Consider the following 16,821-nt stretch of genomic DNA (forward strand, 5'->3'; position numbering starts at 1 on the left):
CTATGCAGTTATTTTAAGCAGGAAGTCATTCCTAATTATTACCACAGTAAGTGGAGTCTGGGGAAATAGCTAAGGCAACAGGAATGACACTTTTGCTTGAGGACAGCAGAGGCCTAGTTCCTTCTGAGAACCTCAAATAGGAACTGAGGGTCACTCCAGTATGGAGGAATGCATGGAGGCAGGGTAAGGACCAAAGACATGTTTTAGTCTTGGGGAACCTCAGGCCCCCACAGCCTTGGCTTTAGTCTGAATGAGCACCATGCTTAACAGGCTCTGCCTCCATTTCATATCCCGTCCAGGTTAATAGCAGTGGCAGCAGCAGTAACATTTTTTATATTTTACAGATTACAAAGTGCTTTAATTTGTACTACTTCATTTTGATCTTCACAACAATCCTGTGAAGCAGGTTATCCACATTTTGCAGATGAGGGAAGAGGTTCAGAGAAATCCAGAGGATACTGAAAGAGCTGGGACCTGACTTTCTACTGCCCCCAAGATGACTTAGGGATCATCTTAAATTAGAAACTTTAGGGTCTGGTACCTGTCTTTGTCTCGGTGTGCCCTTCTGGATTAGGTAGCAGTAATTCCTAACCTCTGATGTACATCAGAATCATCTGGGATGGTTCAAACAATAAAAATATCTGGACCTTACCTCAGATGTAACACAGAATCACCAAGTCTGGGTGTCTGGTATGTGAATTTTGGGGAAGAAAAGCTCCAAGGGAATTCTGATGTGCACCAAAGGCTGAGAATCACTTGCATTCAGAGTTATATTAAACATATCAGAATAGTCTGATGAATCGCTTCTTGGCCTTTTGGCTAAGATCAAGTGCAGAATAGTCTGATGAGATTTCCTATCCATCAAAGCAAATAACTGTTGCCTTGGAAGAAATAAATCAAGATATGATTCCTGCTTTCTAAGAATTTCTAATGTGGCTAGGATAAGACATGTACACAGGTAAAGGGACTCAACACCATGAGACAACACACCAGCATCTTAGTCTTGAGTAGTCACAGTGTCAGAGGAGTCCCAACAAGAGACAGTCTCAAATGACATGTTTCTAAGTCCTTTCAGGAAGTCTAGTTCAGCAATGGAGACATTTCTGGTAGATGTAGGAAAGGACATAGGCAGGTTTGGGTCCATGGGGTGACCAGTTTGGCTAGAGCAAAGCATTCTCATAAGCAAGATGTGGGAAATAAAGCTTCTCAGGCAGAGGGTGGAAGGGCAGTAGGTAGACATCGGGTGTTTTAATGCAGTATGATGTTATTAGTGTTTTACAGCACTACTTTGGGGACAGGGAGAGTAATCAGGAAGTTAGTGGTCAGGTGTGAAGTGATAAGGGGCTGTTGGTGGTAAGAATTAAAAGTTGGGATAAGGGGCTGGGCGTGGTGGCTCATGCCTACAATCCCAGCACTTTGGGAGGCCAAGGTGGGCAGAACACTTGAGGTCTAGAGTTCAAGACCAGCCTGGCCAATATGGTGAAACCCCATCTCTACTAAAAAAAAATACAAAAATTAGCCGGATGTGGTGGGCGCCTGTAATCCCAGTTTCTCCAGAGGCTGAGGCACAAGAATCACTTGAACCTGGGAGGCAGAAGTTGCAGTGAGCTGAGATCATACCACTGCACTCCAGCCTGGGCTACAAAGTGAGATTCTATCTTTAAAAAAAAAAAAGAAAAGAAAAAAAAATTGGGGTAAGGTTCTAGAAACAAACATGGAAGAACTTATGGGGTGTTTCAGTGGAGGCACTATAATAAAAGCAGGGTCTTTGGAACCAGATTTCCTGGGTTCAAATAACCCAACCACTTACCTGTGTGACCACAGGTGATAACCTCTTTGTGCCTCAGTTTTACCTGTGAATTAGGGCTAATAATAATACATACCTCAGAGATGTGAAGATTAAATGAATTTGTAGAGTGTTGCCTGACTCAGTAAATAGTTTGCTATTGGAGGAGGAGGAAATTTGGACAGTTTCATGGATATATCATGGCTGTCTGGCATGTTTTCTTCTTTTCAGAGTGTGACATGCTGGCGAGCCAAGTTTATGGAGGCCTTTTTTTCCCATGTTCTACGTGGGACCATTGATGTGTCTTCTGACAGGCGTCTTTGTGATCAGCGGTTCTCGCCTCTTTTGCACAGCTCCCGCCATGTCCGACAGCTTACCATCTGTAACATGCTGCAGGGTGCAACCGAGCTGGTGGCTGAGCCCAACCGCAGGGTTCTGGAGACCTTGGCCAGCTCCCTGCACACACTCAAGTTCCGCCACCTGCTGTTCTCTGATGTGGCTGCTCAGCAGTCACTTCGGCAGCTGTTGCATCAGCTCATTCACCATGGGGCTGTCAGTCAAGTGTCGCTATACTCCTGGCCTGTGCCTGAGTCAGCCCTTTTCATCCTTATTCTCACCATGAGTGCTGGCTTCTGGCAACCAGGGCCTGGTGGCCCACCCTGCCGCCTCTGTGGAGAGGCCTCCCGAGGCCGGGCCCCATCCCGAGATGAAGGGTCCCTCTTATTGGGTTCACGTCGGCCCCGCCGGGATGCTGCTGAGCGATGTGCTGCAGCCCTGATGGCCAGCCGGCGTAAGAGTGAAGCCAAGCAGATGCCCAGAGCTGCACCTGCCACTCGGGTAACACGCCGGAGCACACAGGAGAGCCTGACAGCAGGCGGAACAGACCTTAAGAGGGAGCTACACCCCCCAGCCACCTCCCATGAGGCTCCTGGCACCAAGCGGCCACCTTCTGCTCTAGCAGCCACTTCCTCTGCCTCTTCTTCTACATCCTCATACAAACGGGCACCAGCTAGCTCAGCCCCACAGCCTAAGCCCCTAAAGCGTTTCAAGCGAGCTGCAGGGAAGAAGGGTGCTCGCACTCGTCAGGGGCCTGGTGCAGAGTCTGAAGACCTGTATGACTTTGTTTTTATTGTGGCTGGCGAGAAGGAGGATGGTGAAGAGATGGAGATTGGGGAAGTGGCTTGTGGAGCTTTGGATGGATCAGATCCCAGCTGCCTGGGGCTTCCAGCACTGGAAGCTTCACAAAGATTCCGCAGCATCTCCACCTTGGAGCTATTCACAGTTCCACTCTCCACAGAGGCAGCCCTGACACTATGCCACCTGCTGAGCTCCTGGGTGTCACTGGAGAGCCTCACACTCTCCTACAATGGTGAGCACCCTGGAGTGGCAGGGATTGGGCTTGGATTGCCTAGCAAGCACTAGCTGTGTGCCTAATTCTGGGGAGGTGGGAGGGGCAAATTGGGGGTATGATCAGGAGGTTAGAGAGGAAGACTTGTATGCCTCACAGCAGGGGAGACTGTCAGTGCTAGAAGAGAGGAACATAAAGTCTATACACTTGATTAGTTGTTGAAAGCAGGGGTTCCTGAGGGGCAATGAGACAAGCCAGCTGGAATCTGAAGAATGAATACATTTTAGATATGCAAGGCAATCCAAGGGCAGGTGGGAGCAGTATAGTATATGCATGCCCAGGCAGGGCTACAGTTTGACCTCACCAGTCATATTAGAGCAGCTGTCCAGACAAGGTGTGGGACACAATTTCTTATCAGACCAACAACCTGCAAAGCAATCCTCAGTCCTCATTTCCCTCCTGCTTGTGCCCAGCTAGCTAAACCTCAACTCTGGCTAAATCCAGCAATCTGCCTAGGTTGCTGAGCACTGCTAGAGAAAAATCATACAACTGTGCAAATCAGTGCTACTATACACTCATGATCATTAACCTCATATGAACCTTCACTGTGCTTGCAACATCAGCTCCCATTCCTACCACTTCCAAACCCTCCTTTTCCCTTCTCAGGGATGACCTCACCTACTTCACCAAGAAAATAGAAGCCATCACACATGAGTTTCTTCAGCTTGCTAAGCAGCCTATAAACTCTCCATCTGCACTCATCCTTCTCCACCAGAATGGAAGAGACCACCATCCTTTCTAAGGCTAATTCTCTCACCTGTGCTCTAGATGCATAGAGCTTCACAATGAAGTATATAAAAATTATCAGTTTGAGAAACAAGCATCCTACCTTCTTAGGGAAACTTGTTTCTCAAACTAATTTTTATATACTGCTTAGTATGTGTCTGGCATATTTTAAGTATTCTTGATAATTTGATCTAACAATTTAATCTTTACAACGCTATGAGAGCAAGTGACTTCCTCAGGATAACCTAGCAATTATAGAGCTAGGATTCAAACCCAGGCAACCAGACTGCAGATCCATGCTTTCAAACAACTATTTATACTATCTTTCTCCTTTTCACTGTCTCTCTTCTACCAGCATCTTAACAGGTCTCCACCAAAAACTGCCACCACCACCTCTGTCTGTGCCATATTAATAAACTGTTAACTATCATCTCCTATTCTTCACAACCTTAGTTATCTGTACTGTTTCCACTTCTCTTACCCACAGCCCCTTCCAGCCTCTTATACCCCTACCACTGCACTGGCAAGGACTTATGTCTCCAAGGTCCTCCTTGTTACTAGATTCAATGTATACTTTTCAGTAACTTTTCTTGGCAGGATTTATTGCTATTAATCTTCATTTTTTTTTTTTCTCACTATCTTAAAAAATGTTTTCTTGGCCGGGCACAGTGGCTCATGCCTGTAATCCCAGCACTTTGCAAGGTCAAGGTAGGTGGATCACGAGGTCAGGAGTTCAAGACCAGCCTGACCAAGATGGTGAAACCCCGTCTCTACTAAAAATACAAAAATTAGCCAGGCGTGGTGGTGGGTGCCTGTAATCCCAGCTACTCAGGAGGCTGAGGTTGCAGTGACTGGAGATCGTGCCACTGTACTTTAACCTGGGCAACAGAACGAGACTCCATCTCAAAAAAAAAGTTTTCTCCTCCTGTCTGCTTATTCAGAATTCCTCAGAGCTTTCCCACTTTATGCACCCTTCTTGGACAATTTCATCCATTCCTGTGGTTTCAAAGGCCAACTATGCTAAAGATTCCCCATTATGTGACATTACCCCAGATCTTTCTCTTGACCTTCCAGACCCATTTATCCAGCTAATAGACATGACCACTTCATAACCCACAACATGCCCCCCCAACTCATTACATCTACTTGAATGCACCTTCACACTATACCGATCCTTCTGTTCTCAATGACATTGGTTTACTCACTTGCCCAAAGAAACCTGTATTGTCTTACTCCACACATTTGCTCATGAGGCCCTATCTTTCCGTTTTCCTTTTTGAGACACTCTTGCTGTCACCCAGGCTGGAGTGCAGTGGTGCAATCTCAGCTCACTGGAACCTCTACCTTCTGGGTTCCAGTGATTCTCGTGCCTCAACCTCCCAAGTACCTGGAATTACAGGCATGTACCACCACACTGGGCTAGTTTTTATATTTTTAGTAAGGACAGGGTTTCCCCAGCCAGGCTGGTCTTGAACTCCTGGCCTCAAGTGATCCACCAACCTCAGCCTCCTTCACTGCTGAGATTATAGTCATGAGCCACTACGCCCAGCCCTATCTTTACAATTTGTTAAATACATTTATTTATCTCCACATCCTTAATTCAAGCTACCATTATTCCCTACCTGAACTAATTTCAGCAGTTCCTCCGGACTCCTTACTCATACCATACAAATCCATTATCCGCGCTGCAGCCCAAGCATTCTTTGAAAAATGCAGTCTTGATTCTTTCAAAAATCAGTCAAAAATGACCCTGTCATTCATTCACGCAAACAGCTTTCAATGGCTTCCCCTCACCATATTGCTTAATTTTACTTAGGGGTCATTCATGTTCTCACTCCTGGTTCTTTTTTTTTTTTTTTTTTTTTTTTTTAAGACGGAGTCTCGCTCTGTCAACCAGGCTGGAGTGCGGTGGCCGGATCTCAGCTCACTGCAAGCTCCGCCTCCCGGGTTCACGCCATTCTCCTGCCTCAGCCTCCCGAGTAGCTGGGACTACAGGCGCCCGCCACCTCGCCCGGCTAGTTTTTTGTATTTTTTAGTAGAGACGGGGTTTCACCGTGTTAGCCAGGATGGTCTCGATCTCCTGACCTTGTGATCCGCCCGTCTCGGCCTCCCAAAGTGCTGGGATTACAGGCGTGAGCCACCACGCCCGGCCACTCCTGGTTACTTCTATGGTTGTATCTTTTTTTTTTTTTTTTTTTGACATGGAATCTCACTCTTGTCACTCAGGCTGGAATGCAATGGTGTAATCTTGGCTCACTGCAACCTCCACCTCTCAGGTCCAAGCAATTCTACTGCCTTAGTAGCTGGGATTACAGGCACACGCCACTATACCCAGCTAATTTTTGTATTTTTAGTAGAGACAGGGTTTTACCATGTTGGCCAGACTGGTCTTGGGCTCCTGACCTCAGGTGATCTGCCTACCTCAGCCTCCCAAAGTGCTGGTAATATATAGGTGTGAGCCACCACACCTGGCCTATAGTTGTATCTTGAATGCTTCCCCCTTCACAATTTCACACCAGCCATTATGAAATTTTTTTGTTCTCCTTCAGGACTCTACATATGCCAAGTTGCCTCTGCCACAATCATTCTTCCTAAATTTTAGCCTGTCTCCTTTATGTTTTTTAGGACTTAGCTGGAGTGCCTTTACTGATGTAAGCTGGACTAGGTACCCATCCTTTGTAATTCCATAGTACTTTATTCCCCCAGTTTCCTTTACATTATCAAGCTATGTAAGAAAAAAAAAGCAATGTTCTGCTCACTAGTGTCTAGCAAAAAACGTGATATTTAGTAGGCCCTGGGTAGTTTAGTTGAATGAATGAATGAATGAATGAATGAATGAACAGGAGCCTGCACAGTCCAAGGAATTATTTGCCTGTCGCATTAAGCAACTAACCTTCCTGGATCCTAGTCCATCCTGTGGGATTTGGTTATTTTTTTTCTGCCCCATTCCCACCCATTGATTCTTCTAAAGTATTCCCCGTTGGGTCACTGTCACTCTCCATAGTTTTTAGGTGCTCCCTATTGCCTATGAGATTAAACCATCCCTTTGCCTTTCCATAATGTGGCCTTCAAAGCCCTGCCCTCTAGAGCTGTTTCCTGAGCCTCATGTAGCCAAACAAGCAAGCGTCCCATGCATGCCTTGCACTCTCCGAGCTGTGATTTTTTTTTTTTTTTTTTTTTTTTTTTGAGACAGTCTTGCTCTGTCACCCAGGCTGGAGTGCAGTGGTGTGATCTCGGCTCACTGCAACCTCCATCTCCCAGGTTCAAGTGATTCTCCTGCCTCAGCCTCCCCAGTAGCTGGGACTACAGGCATGTGCCACCAAGCCCAGCTAATTTCTGTATTTTCGGTAGAGACAGGGTTTCACCATGTTGGCCAGGCTGGTCTGGAACTCTTGGCCTCAAGTGATCTGCCCACCTTGGCCTCCCAAAGTGTTGGGATTACAGGCATGAGCCAGTGCTCCCAACTAACTGGGATTCTTGACTATGTCTTCTCCCTCTGTCTAAAACTTCCTTCAAGGCCAGTTTCTTCAGAAAACTACTCAGAACCCAGAAATCCAGAGACCTGCTACTGTCTGGGCCTGTCATTCAGCTAGTAGCCACATGCTGCTTCACCATATTGTATCTTTTTTTTTTTTTTTTTTTTTTTTTGAGACGGAGTCTCGCTCTGTCGCCCAGGCTGGAGTGTAGTGGCTGGATCTCAGCTCACTGCAAGCTCCGCCTCCCGGGTTTACGCCATTCTCCTGCCTCAGCCTCCCCAGTAGCTGGGACTACAGGCGCTCGCCATCTCGCCCGGCTAGTTTTTTCTGTATTTTTTTAGTAGAGACGGGGTTTCACCGTGTTAGCCAGGATGGTCTCGATCTCCTGACCTCGTGATCCGCCCGTCTCCGCCTCCCAAAGTGCTGGGATTACAGGCGTGAGCCACCGCGCCCGGCCAAATACCAGCTGCCCCCTCTGAGGTACGAACTCAGGACCTTCAGATTATGAGACTGACGCGCTGCCTGCTGTGCTAAGGAGGCAGACGTATCTTCTAAATTTTGTGACTCTGCCCTGACTGATGCTTCTTATGGGCATAGCCCGAAACAGCAGACCTCAGTATGCTGGTTACCTAAGGAAAAAGCAAGACATGGATGAGTAGTTAAGACAAATGGGTTTAAATAAGCTGAGCCAAAACCCAAGAGATTTGCTAGTAACCAAAAGTATTTGGAGTTGTATTTGAATATATTACCCCTGCTGACACTCCCACATGGTTCTGACTTAATCTCTTTCTTGCCATAGGCCTGGGCTCTAACATCTTCCGCCTGCTAGACAGCCTGCGGGCCCTGTCAGGCCAGGCTGGATGTCGCCTCCGTGCCCTGCATCTCAGTGACCTGTTCTCACCACTGCCCATCCTGGAGCTGACACGTGCTATCGTGCGAGCACTGCCACTGCTACGGGTCCTCTCTATTCGTGTTGACCACCCAAGCCAGCGGGACAACCCTGGTGTGCCAGGGAATGCAGGACCCCCTAGCCTCATAATAGGCGATGAGGAGATACCAGGTGAAGCACTGTGTGTGTGTGTTTGTGTGTGTGCATGCACGTGTATCTGCACACAAACGTGCAGATGCATTCGTATGAGGAAAGGGGAAGGACCTCCTCTATCACTCATTCCTGGCTTCTCTGGAACCTGTTCCCCTTTAGAGCTTGCCACTAAGATACTATTGAGCTAGACAGGGCCTAAACCACCATAAGACCTGCAGAGAGTGACCAAGACATCTTGGTCTCCAGAAAAGGAAAAGAACTGACCTTTAGACTAGATTAGTTCCCCTGCTGTATGTTCCCTTAGTTCTTGTATGTCTCCTGTCCCACCACTCTGTGTACTTTATTTGCTTGTCTGAGTAGCCTGTCTTCCTGGTCTAAAAGTTCTACCAGGGCAAGGATTAAATCTCTTATTTAGTGCTCAATATCCAGAATCTAGCACAGTGCTGACATATGGTAGGCATTCAACAAGTGAATGAATAAATAATTTTTTAGATGAATCCCTTAAGAACAGGATGGGACCTACTATGGGAGTGAGGTAGAGATGGCCAGCTGGAATCTTCTTTCCCCACCATATCCAGAAAACTGCCTGGAGCAGTTGGAGATGGGATTTCCACGGGGAGCCCAGCCAGCCCCACTGCTGTGCTCCGTTCTGAAGGCCTCGGGTTCTCTGCAGCAGCTGTCCCTGGATAGTGCCACCTTTGCCTCTCCCCAGGATTTTGGGCTTGTTTTGCAAACACTCAAAGGTAGGACCCAGCCAGAATGGTGAAGGGAGAGGAGTAGGTGGGGACCTAGCACTGTTCTCTAGGAAAGCTAAGGTCCATGGTCCATGATCTCTGCCTCCTATCCAGAGTACAACCTAGCCCTGAAAAGACTGAGCTTCCATGACATGAATCTGGCTGACTGTCAGAGCGAGGTGCTCTTTTTGCTACAGAATCTGACTCTGCAAGGTAAGTCCCTCATTCAGAACCTGGACATTTCCTGGGTCTTCACTGTGGTTCTGCCATTATCTGAGTGAGCAAACCACTGTTCCTTTCTTGGCCTTGTGTCCTCAACTATAAAATGGATATAGAACCTGCATGACTTTCCTTCTAAAAGCCCCAACCTCAATTCCTCCTCTGCTAAACATGAAAAATTACTCTTTTAGAGTGCCTCACCCAGAAGTTGCTCTTACCTTTCAGAGGTGGACAAAATGGTGGTGGTGGGGCAAAATGTACTGTGCCAGGCTCCCTTCATAGACTTTTCTCTGATCCCCAACCCCGCATAGAGGGTGGTCAGTGATAGGGAAAGAAGAAAGTTAATGGAGAATTGTCCATGCAGAGAACCTCCTAATAGTGAACATTTAGGTTCAGTCTTTGGTTTGGATTCTGATTTAGTTCCAGCCTTGCATGGAGTCTAGAAAAATTCCTTCCTCTTTTTGGGCCTATACAATGTTAATACCCCTTGCTAGGGCCAACTGGGGTAGGGGGGGCGGCACAAGTCCTAATACAGCCATCAGAATTTACTATAATTTTTCTTGACAGAGATTACCTTCTCCTTCTGCCGTCTGTTTGAGAAGCGCCCAGCCCAATTTCTGCCTGAGATGGTTGCTGCTATGAAGGGCAACTCCACACTGAAGGGCCTCCGGCTGCCAGGGAACCGCCTGGGTGGGGGCCAGACCCTGGGGAGGCAGAGGGGAAAGGAGCTAGGCCTTTGACCTAAAAACTCACTGGATAAAGGCAAAGACCTCTCCATTGGGAACGTGGGAGTTGGAATACAGATATTTCTGTGCTGGGGCTTCAGGAACCAGCAGGGCTGGGCTTCTCCCCAGCCACAGTTGGGTTGGGATACCCTTGTTCCCTGTTCTTGGGTGGAGGTGACAGGCACTTCTCCCCTTCTCTCCAGGGAATGCTGGCCTGCTGGCCTTGGCAGATGTTTTCTCAGAGGATTCATCCTCCTCTCTCTGTCAGCTGGACATCAGGTACATGAGGGGAAGGGCAAGACAAGGGATGGGGCTACAGAGATATAGACCAGGAATTTGCTGCTTCCTGGATATCTAATCCATCTCACCCTACCAGTTCCAACTGCATCAAGCCAGATGGGCTTCTGGAGTTCGCCAAGCGGCTGGAGCGCTGGGGCCGTGGAGCCTTTGGTCACCTGCGCCTCTTCCAAAACTGGCTGGACCAGGATGCAGTCACAGCCAGGGAAGCCATCCGGCGACTCCGGGCTACCTGCCATGTGGTTAGCGACTCATGGGACTCATCCCAGGCCTTCGCAGATTATGTTAGCACCATGTGATGGGGCCCGTACCTCACAGTCTCATGCTCGGTACCATCAGCTTGCAGGGGCTGAAGCATGGGCTGCCCAGAACCCCAACCACCAGTTCTATCTTTCTCTTTCTGTCACCTTTTGTCTCTTTTTTCCTTCTTCCCTTGCACTGAGGTCCTGGAGGCCTTGATGAGGCCCAGCAAAGAGGCATTCTCACAGCTGGGTTTAGTGTCTTTGGGCCCCTTACTCAGTATGCTGGGAACCCTGGGCTAGGAGGTTACAGTGGTCATCATCATTGCTGAAGAGACGCCCTCCCCTGCCCCTGGGTTCCTGCCTTCCCTCCTCAAGCAGGCACCCAGGCTTTAGAGAAGTATAGGGGGCTTCTTCCCTGCTGGGCTTACCACACTGCTCTCAGGCCTCAAACCCTTTCATACCTTTATTCTTTTTTTTAACCAAAAAAGTTTTTCTTATAAAATAAATTTTGGGCAAACATCATGCAGCCCTTCTTGATGATTTTCTCCCAGAGAACAAAATTCAACAGGGCCCTGTGGGGCAAGGAACCCCTTTTCCCTATCTCCTTCCTCTAAGAGCTACACCCAGACCAGCTGGTTATCAGCAGAGGCCCCGCTGCTCCTCATGAGAACGTTGGTGGAAGACGAAGGTGATGGCAGTGGAGGCAGCATCCCAGGCAGCCTGGAGTACCTCATCCTGGAGCCCCCGCTTATCAGTGCAGTGGTTCCACTGAGCCAGGTCTGAAGTGCAGTCAGAACCATCAGGGGGTGGCCGGATCTGACGGCTGTTGACACAGCGTCGGCAGTGCAACCTAGGGAAAGAAGGCACAGCTGAAGTCACTACGGAACCCATCTCCCTGCTGTGTGGGTAGCTTAGAGATAATGGTTAGGGCACTTCCCCACCTGTCATGTGTGTCACTGAGGCTAGCTTCATCCAGGATAAACAGCTCCTTCAACTCGCCCAGAGAGAAGTGGCGCTCTACATCCTGCTCCTCGTCCACCACACAGCTGCTCAGTGCCTTCTTGTGGCTCTGACGCTGGAAGATCTTCTCCTCAATGGTCCCTGCCTGGGGAAGAGCAGGTGCGGAATGTCAACGGATACAGTGCTTAGCCATCCCCATAAAAAGGGAGCAGGAAAACCAAAGGGGTGAAACACAGCTACCCGGGAAGGGGATATGAATAAAAAGTATGAGTCCCAGAGCATTATCTCTACTCAGCTGAGGCCCATTTTCCCAGTCTCTCCCCTGAGAACATGACATGAATAGTCATGTAGACCCAGGCTATTTTCCATACTAATGAAGGGTCCCGGAGCCTGGCTAAATCCCTTTAGGGTGAACTGAGGTTTGTCTGCTGCAGCTTCAGATTTCCATACCAAGCCCAACTCTAATTCATTCAATAAATATCATTTGGGTATCTATTCTATTTCAGACCCTGTGCTGACATTAGGATACAAAGAAGAATCATATATATCCCCTATCCTTGAGCTCCTAGAATAGTGAGAAAGACAAACATTTAAAGAGTTGATACAATGACAGAAATCGGTACAGGATAACTGGGAGTCCATACGGATGGTAGAGTAGAAGAGTATTGAAAACTTGAAACTCTATCCTTAAGCTCAATCTTGAAAATGAATAGATGGTTTGTAAGAAAAGATACAAAGAAAGGCATTCCCAGCATAGGAACAAAGGAATACTACTGGCCTATTGGAGGACTGTGAGGAGTTCAGGCTAACTAGAGGTTGGTGGGAGTATAGTAAGAGCTGAGACTGGGAAGTCAGCAGAGGCCACATTAAAGAACCTTGGGGACAGGCATGGTGGCTCATGCCTGTAATCCCAGCACTTTGGGAGGCCGAGGCAGGCAGATCACAAGGTCAGGAGTTCGAGACCAGCCTGGCCAACATGGCGAAACCCCCTCTCTACTAAAAATACAAAAATTAGCCAGGCGTGGTGGTGGGCACCTGTAATCCCAGCTACTCAGGAGAAGCAAGAGAATCGCTTGAACCCAGGAGGCAGAGGTTGCAGTGAGCCGAGATTGTGCCATTGCACTCCAGCCTGGGCGACAAGAGCAAGACTCCATCTCAAAAAAAAAACCTTGGATGCCATGCTGAAGGCCTTAATCTTGTCTTCGAAGGGATGAAAAGTAAAATCAGAATTTTTGGAAAGTTCCTTCTGGAAGCAGTATGTGAACAATGGGTTGGGATAAGACAGAAGTAAACAATTAGGAAGCTGCTACAATATCCAAGTGACAGATGACCATGACCTCCGAAGGGCTTGGAGAGCAGGGTTAGATTAAGGAAATTTCAAGAAGGTAAAAATCAGTGAAAACTGGTAGGAATCTGGTTGTTAGGAAAAAGAATAGTCCGGTAAGATTATTCCGAGTTTTGGGTTGGGTGGATAATGGAGCCATTAAGAACAACATTCAGAAAGGGCGCCAGGTGTGGTGGCTCATGCTGTTAATCCCAGCACTTGGGAAGGCCAAGGTGGGAGGATCGCTTGAGTCCAGATGTTCGAGACCAGCCTAGGCAACATAGCAGGACCCCTTCTCTACAAAAATAAAGAAAAAAGTTATCCGGGTGTGGTGGCACACACCTGTAGCCCCAGCTACTTCAGGGGGTTGAGGTGGGAGGTTGAAGCTGTAGTGGGCCATGATCGTGCCACTGTACTCCAGCTTAGGCCCCTGAAAGAAACTGTCTCAAAATCAATCAATTAATTAGAAGGGGAATGAGTTTAGTCATGATACTTCTAAAGTGCTCATTAAAAATCTAAGTGGAAATGTAGATTAAGTGATGGAAAAAAAAAAATTTTTTTTTTTTATTCTGTCACCCAGGATAGAGTGGCACAATCCTAGCTCACTATAGCCTCAAACTCCTGGCCTCAAGTGATCCTCCTGCACCCAGCCTAGAAGAGCATTTTTAAAGGGATGATTAGTCACAGTGTGAGATACACAAAGAGGAAAAATCAATAGTCTCCTGTTTTGGCAATTAGGAAGTCAGTAGTATATTTGAAGGTAGGTTCAGTGGTATAAGGAGTCTGATGAGTGAGTAGAAAGAAGATGAGTTAGGCAGGAAATTTGAGAGAAATGGTAGATGCTTGAAATGGTTGAAGGAAATGAGATATGGCCCACCTCAAAAAGAGAACATGAATTTGTGGTAGTACCAACCTGTAAATGCAATGTAGCTGGTGTAGAAGCTGAAAACAGCTCAAATAATCCAACTGGAATGGGTATTGGGAAAAGAGTAGCTGAAAGGATGCACAATGAAGACTGGGCTAAATAAACAAGGAAGTCAAGCCAGATGAGTGGGAGGGTGGGAAGGGGAGAGGCTACTGGAACATTAGGCTGAAGCAGATACAGCAGGTATGTGAAAGCTAGGAGGACAAGAAGTGAGAGTAGAATGACAATTATTAAGGTTTTGGGTTCTAACAAGTTCCACAGTGTGACCTTAGGAATAGTTAAGATGAAGGGGGATTGAGATGAGGTCAAGGAAACATGAAGGCCAGAGTGCTGGATAACCGCATGGTCCTTGAGGTCAGCCAGTATGATTGCTGGCTTTGGGAAAGAAATGAAGGCTGAGCTAGTGTCCAAAGTCATCAATGAATTAGGAAGTAGGAATATAGCAGAGGATAGAGGACTGCAGCAAGGAAGAAAAGAGGGTAGTCAAGTCCAACGACGTAAGCTGCAAGAGAGGAACTATGGGATGGATGGTCTGAAGGTGATAATTGATAACTTGGAGAATGCAAATAGGACAGGGGATGAGAGAAGACTACAAGGCTGGTGACACAGCAGAAATCATGTATGAGGGAAGCAGGTGTCCTATGAAAAGGATGTACTGAACAAGTGTTCAGATGGCACAGTAAGAATGGTTTGAGGGAATGGGATGGAGAGAAGGGGAGGGAGAACAGAAGAATAAAGGACTCACTTCTGGGCCCATAGCTTGGCTACTGCTAGAGACAGAAAGGCCAAAGAGAGGCACTAAGAAACAAGATGGTCCTGAAGGTCTCGTTCCATAACCCACCCCCACTATGACTACTATCACCATCCTTACAGACAGCAGGCGGTAGATATAGCAAGTCTTCTTTTGACCATCTCGCCAGACTCGGGCCATGGCTTGTTCATCATTGGCTGGGTTCCAGTCGGGGTCAAACATGACCAGCCGGTTAGCCCCAATAAGATTGAGGCCACAGCCCCCAGCTTTGCTGCTCAGCATGAAGACAAAGTCAGGGCTCTGGAAAGAGAAGAAACAGGAGAAAAGGAACCTCTTATAGCCTAAACTGGGATCCTGCTCAGCCCAACCAGCTCCTCTCTCATGCCTCTATACTACTCAGTACCAATTGTGAAAGCCACCAGTTTATCCGCTCACCAGCCAATTTCTCAACGCACAAAGTCAGTTCCCAGCCCAGCCATCACCAACCAGCCAAATCCTACCATATCCACTAGGGGAAGAAGAAAAAAAAAAATCAAGGTAACCCCTTATCGCTTCTCCATCAATCCTTAATTCTGATGATACTGCATTGGTGGTGTGAGGACAGGGGATGTGCATTTACCGATGGACTATTGAAGCGTTCTACAACCTTGGCTCGCTTCTTAATGGACATCGTGCCATCCAGGCGGACATATAAGTACCTGAAGGGGGATTTGAGACCCAAGAAAATAGAGCTTCAGTGATTGGGGAAAAAAAATTTAAAAATAAAAACTTTTTTAAAAAGACCCAAGAAAGCAGAGTGAGAGCTACTGAAGGGATTGAAATAACCATGCTTGAGGCCCTAAGCTCCCAAAGGCAGGGGCAGGGAGCTAGAGGCCAAGACTCTGTCCTAAAGGAGTACCTGAAGGACTAGGGGATCTTCTACTTGGAGATTGAGCTGGGGCCATCACAGCAATAAGGGAAGATATCTTCAGGGAAAGCATTTATGTGCCCAGATCTTGGCCCACATCCACAAATCAGAACTAGAGGGGCAGTAGGGGAGGGGTACATCCCCTTTGGCATCCTGGTTAGGCTCTTCCCTACCTTCGGGCCCGGCACAGCTTCTCAAAGAGATCCAAAGTCTGGGTGTAATTCGACACCAGCACTACTTTGTCACTGCTACAGCTTCGGGTCACCGCCAGAATGTAATCCAGGACCAGCATCTTACCTGGGAAGAGCAGCAACCAGCAATCCCCTACTGGCTATCCCAATGGCCCAGGCACTTTTGATATCCTGCCTTGAAACAGGACAGCCCTAGCACAAAGACAATCTCCCACCCTCCTCCTAGAGAAGCCCACATACTGGTAGGAAAAGGGTCACCTGACAGCTGGGGCTCCAGGGCCTTTGAGCTATAACCAGGAGGGAAGAGGTCCAAGGCACCCACAAAGCCATCCTCCTCTTCCACACACTTATCATGGATTAGAGCTGGATCTGGGAGAAAACAAAACAAAACCCAGCTACTTTGTTTTCTGAACAGTGTTCACTAGAACTCCCTCTAGAAGCCTAGCCCAGAAGGCCTTCCTCAATATCAGACTTGCTTGATCTTCATCCTACCAAATTCCAACAGGATACAGTCGGTGCCATCTGGGACAATGGATGGACAATCTCACTCACTAATGTGTTCTCCCAACAAGAAGGGAGCTATAACAGAGCAGGCAAGGTTTCTTTGTTATTTTTCCTCCTGCCCAACATTGTATATGAGCATGTGTACATGCAAGCACTCACAAACACAGTCGACATATCCCAGGTCATCAAGCATGGACTGGACAGAAGATGAGTTCAATTTTCCAAAGCAAAGGGTCTGGTAAACAGAGTCCACAATGCAGGGTTCGTGCTTTGGGTAGGGTTGGAATCACATGTGGCCTCTATGAGGATGACTCTAGACAAGTTTTAGTGAGGGTCGCCGGGCCACTACAGGAACCTACCCTCCCTTGCTCACTCTCACAGAGGACACCAGGACACAAGCCCAACTCACGATTACAAAGCTTCTTTAGCGAGGTGATGGAAGAAAGGGAAGACACACTCATCTTGCCCTCACGCAATTCTTCTGCTGGTTTGGCTTGTCTCAGAAACCTCTTGTATAACTCAGTCTGAAGGGGTGTCAGCCTAAAAAAGGCAGCTGGGTCAGTGGAAAAAGCTAGACCACCCTCTTGTCCTCTGAGAACACCTT

At 47.7% G+C, this 16,821-nt stretch overlaps 2 protein-coding genes and 1 non-coding gene across 11 annotated transcripts in view; 1 reads left to right on the forward strand and 2 right to left on the reverse strand.

Moving 5' to 3' along the window:
* Positions 1-11,177, forward strand: part of LRRC41 (leucine rich repeat containing 41) — a 27,756-nt gene extending 16,579 nt beyond the window's left edge. Inside the window, exons 4-10 of the mRNA XM_005543484.4 lie at positions 2,018-3,155; positions 8,196-8,456; positions 9,017-9,181; positions 9,287-9,385; positions 9,959-10,081; positions 10,320-10,395; positions 10,493-11,177. Of these exons, the coding sequence (XP_005543541.3) occupies positions 2,018-3,155; positions 8,196-8,456; positions 9,017-9,181; positions 9,287-9,385; positions 9,959-10,081; positions 10,320-10,395; positions 10,493-10,712 (2,082 nt within the window). The 3' untranslated portion in view covers positions 10,713-11,177. The remainder of the gene's footprint in view (positions 1-2,017; positions 3,156-8,195; positions 8,457-9,016; positions 9,182-9,286; positions 9,386-9,958; positions 10,082-10,319; positions 10,396-10,492) is intronic.
* On the reverse strand, positions 7,864-7,936 carry TRNAM-CAU (transfer RNA methionine (anticodon CAU)). Its single transcript has one exon. It is a non-coding gene; the product is annotated as a tRNA-Met (tRNA).
* Positions 11,106-16,821, reverse strand: part of RAD54L (RAD54 like) — a 32,258-nt gene continuing 26,542 nt past the window's right edge. For 8 of the 9 annotated variants that reach the window (XM_074007874.1, XM_074007864.1, XM_074007861.1 and 5 more), the window contains 7 exons: positions 16,627-16,757; positions 15,972-16,082; positions 15,696-15,819; positions 15,235-15,313; positions 14,736-14,915; positions 11,597-11,760; positions 11,106-11,505 (listed from right to left, as the gene is read on the reverse strand). In XM_074007874.1, the coding sequence (XP_073863975.1) occupies positions 11,295-11,505; positions 11,597-11,760; positions 14,736-14,915; positions 15,235-15,313; positions 15,696-15,819; positions 15,972-16,082; positions 16,627-16,757 (1,000 nt within the window). In that variant the 3' untranslated portion in view covers positions 11,106-11,294. Of the gene's footprint in view, positions 11,506-11,596; positions 11,761-14,735; positions 14,916-15,050; positions 15,124-15,234; positions 15,314-15,695; positions 15,820-15,971; positions 16,083-16,626; positions 16,758-16,821 lie in introns of all 9 variants that reach the window. The other variant, XR_012420656.1, reaches the window with a different exon arrangement.

The sequence above is a fragment of the Macaca fascicularis genome, chromosome 1 (genome assembly GCF_037993035.2).
Source record: "Macaca fascicularis isolate 582-1 chromosome 1, T2T-MFA8v1.1".
Lineage (NCBI taxonomy): Eukaryota > Metazoa > Chordata > Mammalia > Primates > Cercopithecidae > Macaca > Macaca fascicularis.